We start from the raw sequence: 15669 nt of genomic DNA, 5'->3' as shown, positions 1-15669 counted from the left end.
CAAATTGTCAGGGCGGGCTTTATACGATGATGGACGGATGATCAACAGTAACGTAATCAACCACGTCACCAAAGCCCGCTTGGGTGACAACAATAATGGCTGCCGCTGGAGAGTTGAGGTGATTAGATTCTGCTATTAGGTCTGTTCTAGAAGATATCGACAGCAAATTAATTTTAAAAGAGGAACAGAGAAACGCGATCAAGTCTCATCTTCTTATTCTAGGCGTGCAACTGCACGCTTTGATTTTTGTTGACAACAACTATGCCTCGCTTAACATACGTCACGCGCTCCGTTGCTCTTATTGGTTGTAGGTCTATCCAATTGAATGCAGAGGCATTTTTTTTCCTGGTTCGTTCGAAACACGCCCCATAATCACAGCTCTATGGAGCAGCATCAGACTCATATTCTGACTAGAATTGAGTCGGACTACGTCAGGCTATCAATAAGGATCAGTTAGACGGAACTCCTGACCTTTAAATGCTAAATATTAGTTAGAACGTGTTGGTTATGTATTTGTTTCCCTCACCTGTATCTGGTTCTGCGGCCCTGGTCACAGGACACACTGCACTCTGCCCAGCTGGACCAGGGGCTCCAGGCGCAGGCGGGGAGACAGCTGTGATTGGTGCAGAGGAGCTTTCCGTCAGAGCAGCTGCAGTTGTTGCAGTCCACCTGGTGCCAGCTGCCGGCCGCCCACGTGTGGCCCAGAGAGTCCACACAGTCGCACTGCCACGGATCCACACACACACCGTCCTGGTGCAACTGACCTGGACACACAAACCTGTTTGTTTACATTGATTTTATAGATTAGATTAGATTAGATCAGATGAGCTTTATTGATCTCACGGCGGAGAAATTCACTGGTCACATATTGGCATAGTAATTAAAGAAGGTGCAAACAAGGAGGAAAAAGATGCATTAAGAATAAACAATATATATACAGTATATCAAGGTATATGCAGTATATCAAGATTATACGACCTAACCCACACCCTAAACATTGACTGACTTTATTGATCTCACAGTAGAGAAAATTTACTCATTACAGCAGCTCAAATAGTCAAAAAAGAGAAGAAAAAGAATGTGCCAAATGAAGAAAAGGTGCATGGGATATATACAGCATATACAATGCATCCACATATGACAGCTTTTGTTTATTTTTTGTTTTTTATAGCAGGATTATTACACAGCCTTATTGCACAGGGTGTTTATTAGCTAATATATACGTTACCTACACTAAACTAAATTCACACCTTAGTTCTAAACCTAACCCCAAACCAATGAAGAGAACTTTACCATATGGGGACCAGTTGAATGTCCGCATTAGTACCTGTAACCTCCAACATGTAGAATATTTTACAAACATTGTCCCCACATTGCAGATAAACAAACCCAGATAGCACAACCTGCTGTGTTGCCTAAAAGATAGATCAGATAATCTATGTTAGTGACTAGAAACTTTGGTCACATCTGCAAACTATTTTATTTGAGAATAACTGTTACAGTTTATTTCAATTTGTTTTTTAAATAAGCATTCAACTAATTATTATTCACATAAAAAACTGTTAAAAAAAGGTATACATTTTTGAAATTTTCATGAAATATTTTCCCCATTATTATAGCACTAATAACAGCAGGAGTTTCTGTCAGAGATCTACTGTGTATCTTTGCTAAATGAAGTTCTAATCAGGACCGGTTCAGTAAAGGCTTCCTAGTTTCCAGTTTGCTCCAGAATGATGTGAAGGCATAAAAAAAAAGATCCTGAGAAACCTCAGCTGCTAAAGAATAGTTTTTAACCATAACATTTGAGCTCAAATCTAAAAATGTCACAAAGGCAGAAGTCTATAAATGGGATCAATCGAACTGCAGACTGTATGGAGACACCAAAGTGCCACAAATTAATTAGAGTAAAAGAGGGAAATATTTTGATTTTTAAATGTGAACATATCAATATAACTTCATTGGTCTGCATCAAATTAATTAAAAAAATAATTAAAACACTAATTAAAACACTAAGTATTTGCTATTGTTTGATATATATAGATACCCATTTTCCAAACACATCAATTTATTTTATCTTTTTATCAACCAAAAATTATTCTTGCTATGAGAAATGTAAGAAGAAGAAGAAAATATTTGTTTAAAATTTTTATTTGCTCCCTTATTATTACATTCATCGATTCATTAATCGAGACTTTTGTTTAGATATATTTTAATGAAGTTAGAAATTTAAAGGGTAACATTAAAGTTGGGAATAACGTGGATTTTTTATTTGTTTCTTTTTATATTAGAAATTAAGTCTTTTTATATAAAGTCCTTTTATATTATGAATAAAGTCCTTTCCCTGAAAAACAAACCACTCATAACAGCTTTTTGGACCAGTTTGTCGTTTGCTTTATTTTCCATACAAATGTCAGTTAAAGCAGCCATCAAATATTTAAAAACGCGTTTGAACAAAATGACTGACTGATGTCCTCTAAAGCAAACAGTCTTTTACAAGTTTGATTGGTGGAATAAAAGCAAAGAACAGACATAAAGTCAGACGGAGGGAATAAATGTGAAGCAGGTTCTGTACCTTTAGGGCAGCGGCAGCCCGGCTGACATTCGCTGCTGTCCTGGCACTCTATTCCCTGCTGGAGATCTGAGCAGCGCTGAGGACACTGGTTGGCACACGCCACAAACTCCTGGCCCGCTGGACACCCGGAGTCATCTACGGTACACAGACAGATGGTCATGAATTAGTTTCTTCAGGATGCTGCAGGCAGTTTCTACATAACGAGGCTCCCAGAGAACAACAAAGGCGACAAACATCAGAGCGTTATTCTGAATTAATGAGGATTAATTCATGGACAGGATGAGGGCGCTGAGAGGTCAGACTCATCTAGACTGTCAGTGGGTTCGACACACAGGTTCAGCCCAGCCTCACCGCAGGGTTTGGTGTTGCAGGGTTTAACCTGGTTCTTCTCCCCCACACATTTCTTCCCTCCGTTCTTTGGCGGGGGGCTGGAGCAGGAGCGCGTGCGGATGGAGCGCCCCCCTCCACAGCGCTGATCGCAGCGGGACCAGGGGCTCCACCTGGACCAGCCTCCATCCACTGGTTCAGAAAGACAGCGTCAGTCGTTGGGGTGAAACCTCGGAGTCACAGACAGCTCCGTTCCACACAGCACTGACCTCTGCAGGGCCTGATGTTGCAGAACCGATTCTCCAGGTTCCCTCCAACAATGTCTGCGCACCACGAGCCGTTTCCAGCTGGTGGGAAGAAGGTCCGGATCCTCTGCTGTTGGCCTACTCCACAGGAGCGAGAACAGGACCCCCACTGCCCCCACTCCATCCATGAGCAGTTCCTTTCTACACAGTCGGCTCTGACGCACAGCTCCCCTGGACAATCGTGAGAGTGATTGACAGATTGGTTTGAATTGAATTGTGCTTAATTTGTTTGCAGCAAACATGTTTTCATTGATAAGTCAGGCTGTTATTATATCCTATTTCCTGTTCCTGCACCATTCACCCTACTCAGGAATCCGGTTGTGATGGTCACATGGAGTGCAATCAACTGGGGGAATGTGGCTGACATCATGGACTGATTGGGTGGTACCATCTAGAGTTCCACTATGGGGGAAGACCATGGACTCCACATTTTAAAATATGTTGCATGATTTCTTCTTCTTACTTTTGTGATTTGCTCATTTTGTTAATTTGTATATTGATTGTTATTTAAGTTTAATCCTTAAGCTAACTGTTTAGTTATTTTTTTTTGTTAATTTGTTGTAGATGTTCTCCCTACCTCTTCCTCAGTGTGTCAGTCTGGTCTGATCAGCCAGTATTTAAGTCCCCTTTGTTTGCTGTGTGTCAGGTCAGTTTTTTGTTTGTTCAGTTAGTTTGAGGTTTCATATGTTTGAACTTAAAACTTTTTGCCCTTAGTTAATTTCTTCATTTGACCTCTTTTAAGGGCCCTGAAATTTTGTTTGGATTATTGTTACTTTGGGGAAATAAAACCCAGTTTTTTTGACAATCACCACTGTGTCCTCATGCTTGGCCGGCTCGGTCCTTCACACAGGTATGAAGTCAGAAATGAAGCTAAGGCGGAAATTCAACTGAAGAAACTCTGATTACTTCCATTCAATCTGAGGCTGATCCGCCTCCAATGCAGCCAATCCGCTTCAAGCTACATTTCCTCAATGCCCAATCATCTTCCAGCACTCTACTTAAAAGCCATTCCAAATCATCTCTAGGCCTGCTCTTCAACAAGCGCAAGATCCGTCGCTCCTATGTCGGACTTTGATTCAGACAACCCACCTCCATCCCCTTCTCCACCATTGTAAGCTCATCCGACTCCTCCTCGATGCTCCTTCAACCTCACCTCCAGTGCGTACTCCCTCCAGACTTTCATGGAGTTCCCTGTCACTTTAAACGGTCCGGCAGAAGACCGCCATGTTGAGCCTGGTTCTGCCAGAGATTTCTTCCCAAAGGGGAGTTTTTCTCTCCACAGTCGCTTCATGCTTGCTCTTCATGGACAGTTTATGCAAACTTTGTTCATTCAGTGACATCTAACTCAAGCATCACCCTGTATACCAGCCTCTATGGATTAACCAAACTTCATCTATCTAAACTCCACCACCAGTTTCAGGCCCGGGGGGAATATCCTTTTTCTCATACATCAGTTTATCTGCATTAAAGTATAAATCAGCGTTTATGTTTCCTGCCGAGGCCTGAGCGCCAAAGTTCAAACTATTGTATCAATAAACTCTTCTAATTGCATCTTTCTCTCTCTGTGAGTTTTTCAGATTGAATTCTGGCCACGGTGCTTAATAATTACTAAGTTTTATTTAAAAACACACACAGGTAAACTACTCATCACACACACTTGGAACGCTGACCCCGGTCCATTAAACAGAGGGAAAATTTTAATTGCCATTGTTTAATATTGCCAGCTGCTTTCAGGGGAGCTAACCCTGTCAGTTATAGAGCTAAGCGCCCCTTAGTGGCTAAATGTTACACAGTATTGCATATGACTACTTTATGACATGTTTTTTTGGCTCTTAAGCACCAGATGAGTTGGGTTTTTACCATCCTCCAGTATTCACCTACAGTAGTAGCCATTCAAAGTCTCCTCACTTTCCTTCATGTGTCCTTGGTTGGTCCCCTGCAATTTCTTTTTAAACATCAATATTTGTACTACAAAATTCTGTCATCATTTGTATACATTAAGGTCTAAAGAGAAGCGTCATGTCCTGGTCAAACCCTGTAATTCAGTTATTCCGTAAAAGTTAAAAAAAAATATCCACTGGACTTGGTTTCCAAGATTTGAAGACGTTTCGCCACCTCTCCAGGAAGCTTTCTCAATTTAAATGTCTGGATCTGGAGTGAGTTTGAGTCTATATATAGACAAGGCCTTGTATTGCTTGGAAACATGCAAATGCAAGCAATACAAGACTCAAACTCACTGCGGATCCAGACATTTAAATTGAGAAAGCTTCCTGGAGACGTGGCGAAACGTCTTCAAATCTTGGAAACCAAGTCCAGTGGATTTTTTTGAACTTTTACAGAGTGACTATGACCTGGATGACTGAGATTCTTCATCAGCACCTGTAATTCAGTGAAAGGGACGAGTCAGAGTAAAAAAAAATATGCAAGAGGGGGTCACTGCAGGAAGTTGGAGGGGAGCGTTTTACTGTGAGGGGCCATTTTGAATGGCTGCTACTGTATCTGTATTTAATCTTTGGAACTAATCATGTCTGATTTAGTGGTTCTAGTTGCCCATCGAGCAAAAATCGGTTGAAAGACGACATGATTTATGTCCCAGCAATGTCTATATTTGGATTAAAAGTGACAAGGGGAAAAGCCCTAATTTTCAGATTGCTGAAAAGACATTGAAAAATGTTTTTACAACATCTACAAATGGAACCAACCACACACAGCCCAGTTTTCTGGATTAAATCAAGATTATGAAGGACCAACCAGATTTAGCCTAAAAACCAACGTATTAATAAAAAAAATGTCCTGTTTTATTATTTCCGCCTCAACTGACTGACACGGGGAAGCATTAACCTGACTCCGCCAGATGGATTTTCTCTGCATATCCATCTGGAAACCTTCCGTTGAAGTAATTTTGGGAAGGGGCGAAAATACTGGTTAGCTGATTGGCCTATGTTGGTGATAGACGGGCCAAATACACCAATCAGATCAACGAAGCATATGACGTACTAACAGAGCGACGACGAAGAGGAGCCAATTGATAGATCAAACTCTTGCCGAAACCAGTTGGGAGAAGAGCAGAAACATCTTTTCCTCTGAGAAAAGCCTCCAGAGCAGTGTTTTGCTCTTCTTTCAGTGAAGAAATACTCTGTAATTCCGATAAAACTTCCTCGATAGCCACGCTAACGCTAATTTCATCGGCTGAAGCCGCCATGTTCTTTAGACTGAACTGTCACGCTTCTCGTTGCGTCACACCTCAACCCGCCTCAAAGCCAACGCTGATTGGATGTTCGTTTGGTGAACGGCTCCAAATTTTCTTTAACGGAGAGTCTCCAGTCTGATCTGCGAGTGAAACCTTGAAAGCTCGCGAGATCAGGATGGTCTCACGAGGCTAGGGAAGCATAGCATCAAACCTGGACACTGGGGCAGGTTGCAGGCTTTCTCCTGGTGAGAGATCCCAGAGCAGGGAGGTTTGGCACACTGTCGATGACGAGACTTTGTAGCAGGGCTTTGGACATCGGTGCAGGTTTTGGTGCAGGAACTCCACAGGGACCACGGAGAGAAGCCTGAATCATCCTCTAAATGAAAACAGGGTGGAAAAGAGGATGAAATGACTTCAATCAGCAGGTGATGCTGAGCTTTAATGGGTCAGTCAAAAATATCATCAGCATCAGATCATTAAAGACAACATACTTCAGGGAAAGCTGTTGCTGAATCAGATTCAAAGTAAGTAAAAAATAATTAATATTCTACCTGGAATAGATGGTTCTACTGTTGGAACAATAGTAGCTGAAAAAAAAGAAAAATAAATGATAATTTTAACCATCTGGGATTAATTACATCTGCATCCAGAAGCTCTTCTCTCTCAGTATAACCCCCACCTGGACAGTCAGGGGCCTGGCAGTAGGTGGTCTCCTGTCGGGGACCCTGACAGTGTCTCCCACCATGGGCTGGGACAGGCTGTGTGCAGCTCCTGAATCGAGTCTTCACTCCCAAACCTCCACAGGAGAGTGAGCAGGGGCTCCAGGGGCCCCATGGTGACAAACCACCATCCACTGGGCAGAACTCCAGGGAGCAGTTCCACCTGCCATGCTCACAGTCACTATTAGAAAAAAAAAAAGATGATCCCAGGATAAGTTGGAATGTTGTTACATACTTTTAGGGTCGATTTAATGTAAATCAGCAGTTATTCCCTAATTAGCCTACCAGGTGCTGCAGTCATGAGTTAAAGTCTCTCCAGACATGAGTTCCATCCCTTCTGAGATATTGGAGAGCAACGGTTCAGGTGTGACAGACACGGTCCGCAGGGAGGCCAGGAACTCTTTATCCACCAGACATGGACACTCCTGAAACACAGAGATGGGTCATTTCTGTAACCTTACTTTAGTTTTTATCTGTCTTTAAAACTGCACCGCCTGAAGTGGCTCAGGACCCACCGGTGTGCACCTTCCACGGTGTTGGTAGGTGTGCGGGGGGCAGTGGCAGCCCTCCTCACAGCTGTCAGAGTAGCAGCCCTCTCTGCTGCTGAGCTGAGCGCAGCTGAAGGGACAGCCCTCTCCACGCTCACACTCCCTGTACAGCTTGCCTGGAGGGCAGCCGACATCTGCAGAAAAACCAGGCAAAAACACAGACAATAACACGAGCTGCTCACTTTCTAAAGATCAAGAGACAATACAACAGGATAAAATCTCTAAAACCAAATTCTAAATAAAAATCTTATTTAAAAAGCAGAAAACTTAGTTATTTTATAATGTTCAATGCTGGAAATTAAGCTATTATTCTGAAGGTTTGTTTATATTAAAAGTCTTAATATGGGCGATCCAGTAGATGGGAGTTTCCTGGTGTAACCACACGTGTCAGCAATGTGCACATGTACGTGCACGTGTCGTACGAAACAGATATGCGCAACTTCAACATCAACATGGAGAGTCGATGGCACAGAGCCACGGCTTCAATATCAGCGTTACTACAGAAAAAGAGCTACTGAAGGCTAAATATTGCTGGGATTGGATCATTATGTGCAGGAAAAAAAAGATTTTATAAACAAACGTTGGTTTGAAACTGGAACTTGTATAAAATAATAATTTTACATTTTCTTACACAAAAATCCTGCGTTAGGAATCCAGTTTGTGTGGGTTGTGTTTTTGTGTTTTCTCCCTCCACCACCAGGTGGCGCCTGGTTCTTGTTGGCCCTCTCACACACCGGCGGATGGTTGCCTCATTACCGGAGGACTCTTAAGCTGCTGACTGCCACTACCTCGAAGCCAAGCTGAGTTTTGCTGAGTCACTCTGAGTTTTTGTCAACCTGAGCCTAATCTTGTTGTTTTTGTCTTTGCCTCTCGGCAGGAAGTCATCCTGCTAACTGGATGTTTTGGACCTTCTCCCCCTGGAAGGATCGTCTGAGCTTCAAACTGAGCTGGGGATTCAAACTGGAGGTTTGGATCTACTTTTCCCCAAAGGATTGTTTGAGCTTCTCACTGAGCAGGGGATTCATCTCCACAAGAAACCGTTCAAGTACCATTGGGAAACTAAGTTGCAGTCAGTTCCTCCGTTCCTTAAAGAAACACTTCAACCTTGGTAAACCCTGTCCGCCCTCCAATGAGCAAGTCAATTACTAGAACAACCCACACCGACTGGATTCAGAGAAAGACACCTTTTCTGGAAACATGAGTCCTGTTGTCTTTATTCCCTTTGCAAATCGAAGCTCAAATTTCCCACTGAGCCTGAACTAACCACAGGAACTTCCGCTTCACTTTTCAGTCCTGGTTCGCCCGTGTTCAGAGCAGCACTGGACCCTTCTATACCAGTTCACAATAAACCTGTTAAACCTTCCCATGGTCTCTCTGTTTGTTTTTTTCTGCATGTGGGTCAGATCTTAGAATAAAATCATGACATCCTGGGATCATACACTCCTGTTTCTCTCTACTTGTGTAACACTTGTTTAATTCTACTGCAAAGTACATATTTTATTTTTGTTAAATTATATATCTATTTTAATCATACCTATTTTATAGCCAATTGAAGATTGTCAATGTGCAGAAAAAGGAATTAAAAAACATCTTATGTAGTTATAAACAAGAAATATTATCAAATCTACATAATTACAGTTCAACTCACCTGTCAAACCACACACACCAAAATAGTGCAGAGTAGTTTTCAATGTTTTTAGACGTGTGGACTTTTAATTAATTATTTCATTCATTAATATATAACAAACACTTTATATTCCATGATATAAGGTGTCTAGTTGTATTTCACAATTCCAACAGGAAAGGTTTCTAAATTATCTGATGCTTTAGGTCATAAAACTGCATAATTACGTACGTAAGTAACTTTCAGTTAATTACTTTTTTGAGGGAAGTAACTAGTTGACTATAGTTACTTTCTACAGTTTCTTGTCCTACATTGGTTCTGTGGAGCTTTAAGGCAGAGGAGGACCTTACAGACCCGGCAGCCACATTTAACCTCATGATTTTGCCTATTTTGCTGTAAAGTGTTGTTCATATCCAACCTACCGAAAACATGTTACAGTAGCAGCGATTCAAAATGGCCCTTCCCAGTCAAACGGCTACCGGACGGCAGCCTATTTCCCTGCAACTCCCAGGAAAATCCCCACCAACTTCCAACCACTGGAGTGACCCCCTCTTGCATATTTTTCACTTTGACTCCACCCTTTTACTGAATTACAGGGTCTGACCAGGAGATGGCGCTCTCTTTAGATCTTAATGTCCACAAATCATGACAGAAAGAATACTTTAGTACAAAGATTGGTGTTAAAAAAGGAATTGTAGGGGACCAGCCAAAGACCAGCCAAGGAAATTTTGAAGGATTTCTACTTAAGAATGAAGGTTTAGACCATGTAAAACAAAACCCACCAAGGCAGACTTGCGTGTTGCACATTTTGCTTTGGCGACTGACGCCGTGGCAAGGTGGAGAGGTGCAGACACGAGAACGGGACTGCTGCCCTCCACCGCAGGTGACCGAGCAGGCAGACCACTGTGACCAGGGCAACCAAGGGCCGACCGAGTCTGGAGACGTTAGGACAGAAAAAATGAGACAAAATATATTAAAAAAGATCCTAATAGGTTATTAAACTGTTGTAGCTTAACCCTTTTTAGGGCAAGTTACCTTTTTTGATCACTTGAATACCCCTTACAAATGGACCCCCCCCCCCCCCGTGAGGTCTAGAAGCACAAGATCTATCAATTAGATGAGCCCTTGAATGCTATATTATCTACTGTAAATTAAGTTAAAAAAAGCTGACAAGTCAAGAAAAAAGTTAAAAAATTAATAAAAAAAATGTAAAAGTTAAATTAAAAAGTTAATAAGCCTAGCAAATAATTATATTTAGGTTTATAAACTAAAAAATGTAAGTGCCAGTATCAGCATTAATGCCTCTAAGGTTATTTTGTACCAAAAGAATTTAATTTTTTGCACTCTAAGAGTGTTTTTCATGAATTTCTTATAGAAGAACTTTTATTTTTCTTAATATATTCAGGCAAGTTGGTCTTTGTTGTTCTTACATTGAAATTAAATTTTGCCAATAAAATATCCAAATTTTTGGAATGTTACAAAGATAATAAGCTCTTGTCCCTGATTCCAGTAACACTGCTGGCTTGAAATTTTGATTTTCAAAGAATTTCACTGAGTGCCCTATAAAGGGTTAAAGCCTAAATAGAATAAATGCAGCATGAGGTTTTTTATTTAAGGGGCCTAATGTTGACTGGAAACAGGTGGCTACCTGTGCACATCTGCAGGTTGCAGTCCTTTTGCTGCTCAGCTTCACCCACACAGCCTCTGCCACTGTTCTGAGGAGCTGGGTTGTTGCACAGGCGCCTCCTGAACGTAACTCCGCCGCCACAAGTACGAGAGCACTGGGTCCAGGCTCCCCATTGGCCCCAGCCCCCGTCCACATGGCAACCAGGGACAGACTGACACTGCAGGACCCCAGCCTCACATGAGCTGAAACATAAAGACGAGGATTTCTTTCTTTTCAGGACACTGGGTAGATTAAAAAACTGACTGGATTGAAAATCTAAAGATTTTTCAGAAAGGCTTTACCAGTTTTTACATTCGGTGATGATTATATCTCCTGGATTTGCAAACTGCCAATCGTATCCGCCCGGCCAAACCCATGATGCATTACTGGAATCTAAATCTCCATCTTAGCAGAGAAAAATTAAAAACAGTTTGATATTTGACAGTTCCCACTAATTTACAGAGATGGCAAAAGTACTCACTTTCCGTAGTTGAGTAAAAGTACAGATACATGTGTTAAAAAATACTCTGGTAAAAGTGGAAGTACTGATTAAACTTCTTTACTCAAGTTAAAGTAACAAATTACAGGCTTGTAAATTTACTTAAAGTATAAAAGTAAAAGTAGAAACCACTTTTTTCATGCCGTTGCCTACATTTTAAATGGATGTCTGCCAATAGGACTAGATCTCCGTTGTGTTCATTTTCAATCATCTCGTCGTCCATGCTACTATGCTAACGCCACCGCCACCAAGCTGCAATGATTTGCCGCCAATGAATACCGCCGAATCTGTCGATTCATCTTGTAGCGGTGCGTCAAATGCAACGTAGATTCCCATCCAATTAGATTGAATTTGGTATTGATGACGTGAAAAATAATAACGGTAACTCCATTGAAATGATTCAAAACTAAAGTAACGAGACAATTTTTAAAATATAAGGAGTAGAAAGTACAGATATTTGTGTAAAAATGTAAGGAGTAGAAGTAAAAAGTCGCCATAAAAATAAGTAGTAAAGTAAAGTAAAAATATCAGAAAAATCTACTTGAGTACAGTAACGAAGTATTTGTACTTCGTTACTTCCCATCTCTGCTAATTTAATATAAGCAGGAGACCAACCGGTGACAGAGCTGTTGTGATATTTGCAGCGGCACTCCTCTCTGGTCACACATGCTCCATCCTGCAGGAGCATGTCACCCGGACAACCGCAGGTCTGGATGCAAGGGGGGGAGTCCAAGCACTCTGTGTCGCCATGGAGATCTGAACAGGATCGAGCACAGGGCTTCCCACACGGCCATTCTTCCTGACCACCGCCGCATTCTGAAAGATGTAAATGAGTGTTACTTTTTACTCAGATGTGGAATGATAACTAACAGGGCGATACAGACAGATTCTCTGACTTTATTCACACCCATGAAGGAGTCAGCTGACCTGAGCAGACAGTGAGGTTGTTGTGGCATCGCCGACTCTGGCGACTCTCTCCCAGGCAGGGCAGACCGCCAAATCTGGCGGGAGGACTGTTACACTGTCTGGTACGAACAGATGACCCGGCGCAGATATCGCACTCTGACCAGGACGACCAGGAACTCCATGAACCATGAACTATCAAGGTTTTTTTTTGACACACAGAAAAGAAGAAAAAAAAGATTTGTAGGAGCAAAACTTTTAAATAGAAGGGTCAAAATGAGGAGGGGACAAGGGTGAGAACTGGACCCCCTCTTGAATCTGACTGGCCTGGAGGAACTTTGTATCAGAATTGTTTAATAATTTGTTGTTTTCTCTGATTGTATAGTTTTTATATCATATTTTTCCAAAATGTAATTTTACAGATCTTATATTATCTTTAACTTGAATTTTTGGAAGTTTCTCTTTTACTGATTGTATTTTATGAAGTGCATTCTTTTCAAATTGTGTTAACAGATCATATTGTCTGCACTTCAAGCGCAATAGAAATGTTCGCTTTTAACCAGTAAAAATGTTGCTGCTACGTTCCTGCAGACCAGAGAAACTTGCATCATCACTCCTTATTTTAGAGAAAGGTTTACGCCAGAAGGGAAGACACTGTGATGTGAAATATGCAGTAAAAAAAAAACACAGTTCATTTAACATGATCAAAGAGAAGAAATATATATATATATATTAAAAAAATTTTGAAAATCAGTAAAAAAAAAATGTCAAAAAAATGAAACATATACAAAAATGAAATCTGACTAAACAGTAACATTAATCTTTTTTTGAATAAAAGGCTTTTTAAAGTTTACTTTAAGGATTGTATCCTTTTCAAATTTCTATTTATAAACTATGTTTTTGTTTAAAACAATAATAGAGCAAAACTCCATATACTAGTTGGTCAGCAGAGGTTGAAAGTGTGAAAATAATATAAGTAAAAGTACAGTAACTTTGAAAAAACTTTGACTTAAATACTAGAAAACATAGCAGTCTAAAAGTAAAAAAAATAAAAAAAATTACCTACATTTATTTTATTTTAAGCTAAAGTAAAAATTATTCTGGTCCTTTTCATGAAGAAAAAAGGAGATATTGGGCTTAATATATATATATATATATATATATATATATATATTTTTTTTTTTTTAGACAAGACACGCCTTCTTCCCATAACAAGCCAGATTCTTTCTCATGGTTTAATCATAACATGTTACTGTTTAACCAAAGTGTCTAATTTGCTTTGACTTTCACAACTTTCTGTTATTGTAAGTAAGGGGAACGAACTCTGCTCAGGCAGAACAGGGCTGATTACCAAGCAATAAGGGCCGTATGATGAACTGTTCTCTTTTTGCAAAAATATGAAAATAAAGTGCAGACTGAGTGAAATCCATCTAACTCTGTGTATTTAACTGGGGTGAATAGTTGAATACCTTTTCCCACTAAATAAGTAACACCAAATAAGGCTGAAAAACTATATGTTAGCTTCCTTGTCAATTCTTGTTATTTTAACATTTCATTTGGCTCTAAAAGAAACTCTTCTTCTGGGGAGCTTTGTAACTAATCTAATTTTTTACTTGCAGCTATTTAAAACAGCTGTTACAGACTGGATCTTACTGGGGCAGAAGGTGATTACGGGGCAGGCCTTCCTCTGGATCTGAACGCCCATCCCGTTGTGCGTTTCCTGTTCTCCAGGACAAGGTTCTCCCCCAGCTTTAGGTTCAGGACAGTTACAGCTCCTGTAGCGGGACACAGACTCTGCCCCACAGGTTCTGGAGCAGGGAGTCCACTCTGACCACTCACACCACCCACCAGACACTGGAAAACAGGGATGTACCAATCAGTATCAGGAATCTTGATGTGACTTCATCGTATATGGGAACATTTTTGGCGATTTTACCCACCTGGACATGGCTCTCTGGTACAGTTGAACTTGCCACCCTCACATGTGCTGCAAGAGAAACGGAGCTGAGGCTTTTAGAGGAATTCGTAGGTATATTACAAACATGCAACATAATGATAGATGATAACAAACACCATTAGGAACCAGTTTTTGAAAAGTTTTGCACTGGTTCAACACTAGATGTACAATAACTGGCACATGCTATTCTGGTTGTTTACAGAGGGTTTGTTGAATATTTGAGTGTCAAGCAGTTAACACATCATTTACCTACAGAGCGAATGTTGCTTTACTTTTGTTGCATGCAAAGAGCGAGTTTTCTAAATTTAAATCTGAGAAAAGTAAGGTTTTGTAAATAGTAACAAGAAAATATGTTTTGTAAATGCAAATTTGTAAGAAAAAAACACATTTTGTTAGTGTTAAAATTCAATAAAAACAGTTTTTGCAAATGGAAATAAAAAAAAAAAAAAACTAATCCAGGAATGAAACCTTGAAAATCTTATAGTTATATAAAAAAAATAAAAAAACACCTTTTCTTTTCTTTGAAATCCAAAGAAAGCACATTTTCCAAATGGAAATAAAAAAAAAATGAAAAAAAAAGTTTTGCAAATGGGATATGGATAAAGTTTTGGAAACTGAATAAAAAAATGGAAATCTGGATAAAAATCCTCAAAAATAAGACACAAATGAACCTTTTTGAAATTTTATGTGTTTCAACTTTTTTTCCTGTTTTTTACATGTTTTATTATTTGTCTTTTAGAGGCATTCGTCTTCAATAAATCATTTAATTACATAAAATGATTCTGACCAGTTGTTGCATCCATCAGAGGCCTCAGTGGATTCTCCTGGTTCTATTCGCTGGCCAGAATTTATGTCCAGACAAGGACAGTCTTCCCTCGCTACACAGACCGTCCCATTGGCCGACAGGACCTTCCCTTCTGTGCAGTAGCAACCAGGCTCACAATGCCACTCACAGTGCTGGGAGAGATTGGACTGAGTTAGAGGATTTCTATTGAATCACAATAAATACTCGTATTAGCAGTTTTATTTCAAACACACACATAATCTACTCTCCATATTAAATTTGACATTTGATGGGAGCTAATTTATTCCCATAATGTTGCTCCTTCTCTGCATTTGGATCTTAAGTTAACACGGAAGCGGTTCATACATACCGCTTCCCCTCATTACCTGACATAATGACAGGAAGCGGTATATATTTAGGCCGAATCGCAATACATATTCTAGACCAAGTTTTTAGACCTACTTCTAAATTTTGCAAGTTGCTGTGAAGATAGAAGGGTCAAATTACCTCTTTGCAAACTGATCTAATTAAGGGATCTGTTCTCATTGTACAATAAATGAAACCATTTTTTAAAG

General features: G+C 40.2%; 1 protein-coding gene across 1 annotated transcript in view; it reads right to left on the bottom strand.

Moving 5' to 3' along the window:
* Window positions 1–15669, bottom strand: part of scospondin (subcommissural organ spondin) — a gene marked incomplete at its 3' end in the record, with an annotated part of 132540 nt that overhangs the window by 31076 nt on the left and 85795 nt on the right. The window contains exons 76-92 of the mRNA XM_038298218.1: window positions 15098–15267; window positions 14294–14340; window positions 14007–14207; window positions 12378–12548; window positions 12066–12266; window positions 11254–11356; window positions 10934–11154; window positions 10068–10220; window positions 7629–7795; window positions 7399–7538; window positions 7074–7294; window positions 6946–6981; window positions 6606–6770; window positions 3169–3375; window positions 2924–3091; window positions 2573–2707; window positions 527–764 (exon numbers count right to left, since the gene is read on the bottom strand). Coding sequence (XP_038154146.1) covers window positions 527–764; window positions 2573–2707; window positions 2924–3091; window positions 3169–3375; window positions 6606–6770; window positions 6946–6981; window positions 7074–7294; window positions 7399–7538; window positions 7629–7795; window positions 10068–10220; window positions 10934–11154; window positions 11254–11356; window positions 12066–12266; window positions 12378–12548; window positions 14007–14207; window positions 14294–14340; window positions 15098–15267 — 2744 coding nt within the window. The remainder of the gene's footprint in view (window positions 1–526; window positions 765–2572; window positions 2708–2923; window positions 3092–3168; window positions 3376–6605; window positions 6771–6945; window positions 6982–7073; window positions 7295–7398; window positions 7539–7628; window positions 7796–10067; window positions 10221–10933; window positions 11155–11253; window positions 11357–12065; window positions 12267–12377; window positions 12549–14006; window positions 14208–14293; window positions 14341–15097; window positions 15268–15669) is intronic.

This window comes from Cyprinodon tularosa, unplaced genomic scaffold (assembly GCF_016077235.1).
Source record: "Cyprinodon tularosa strain WSP-4 unplaced genomic scaffold, ASM1607723v1 ctg402, whole genome shotgun sequence".
NCBI classification, from domain to species: Eukaryota; Metazoa; Chordata; class Actinopteri; order Cyprinodontiformes; family Cyprinodontidae; genus Cyprinodon; species Cyprinodon tularosa.
This window is presented reverse-complemented; position numbering and strand designations above follow the sequence as displayed.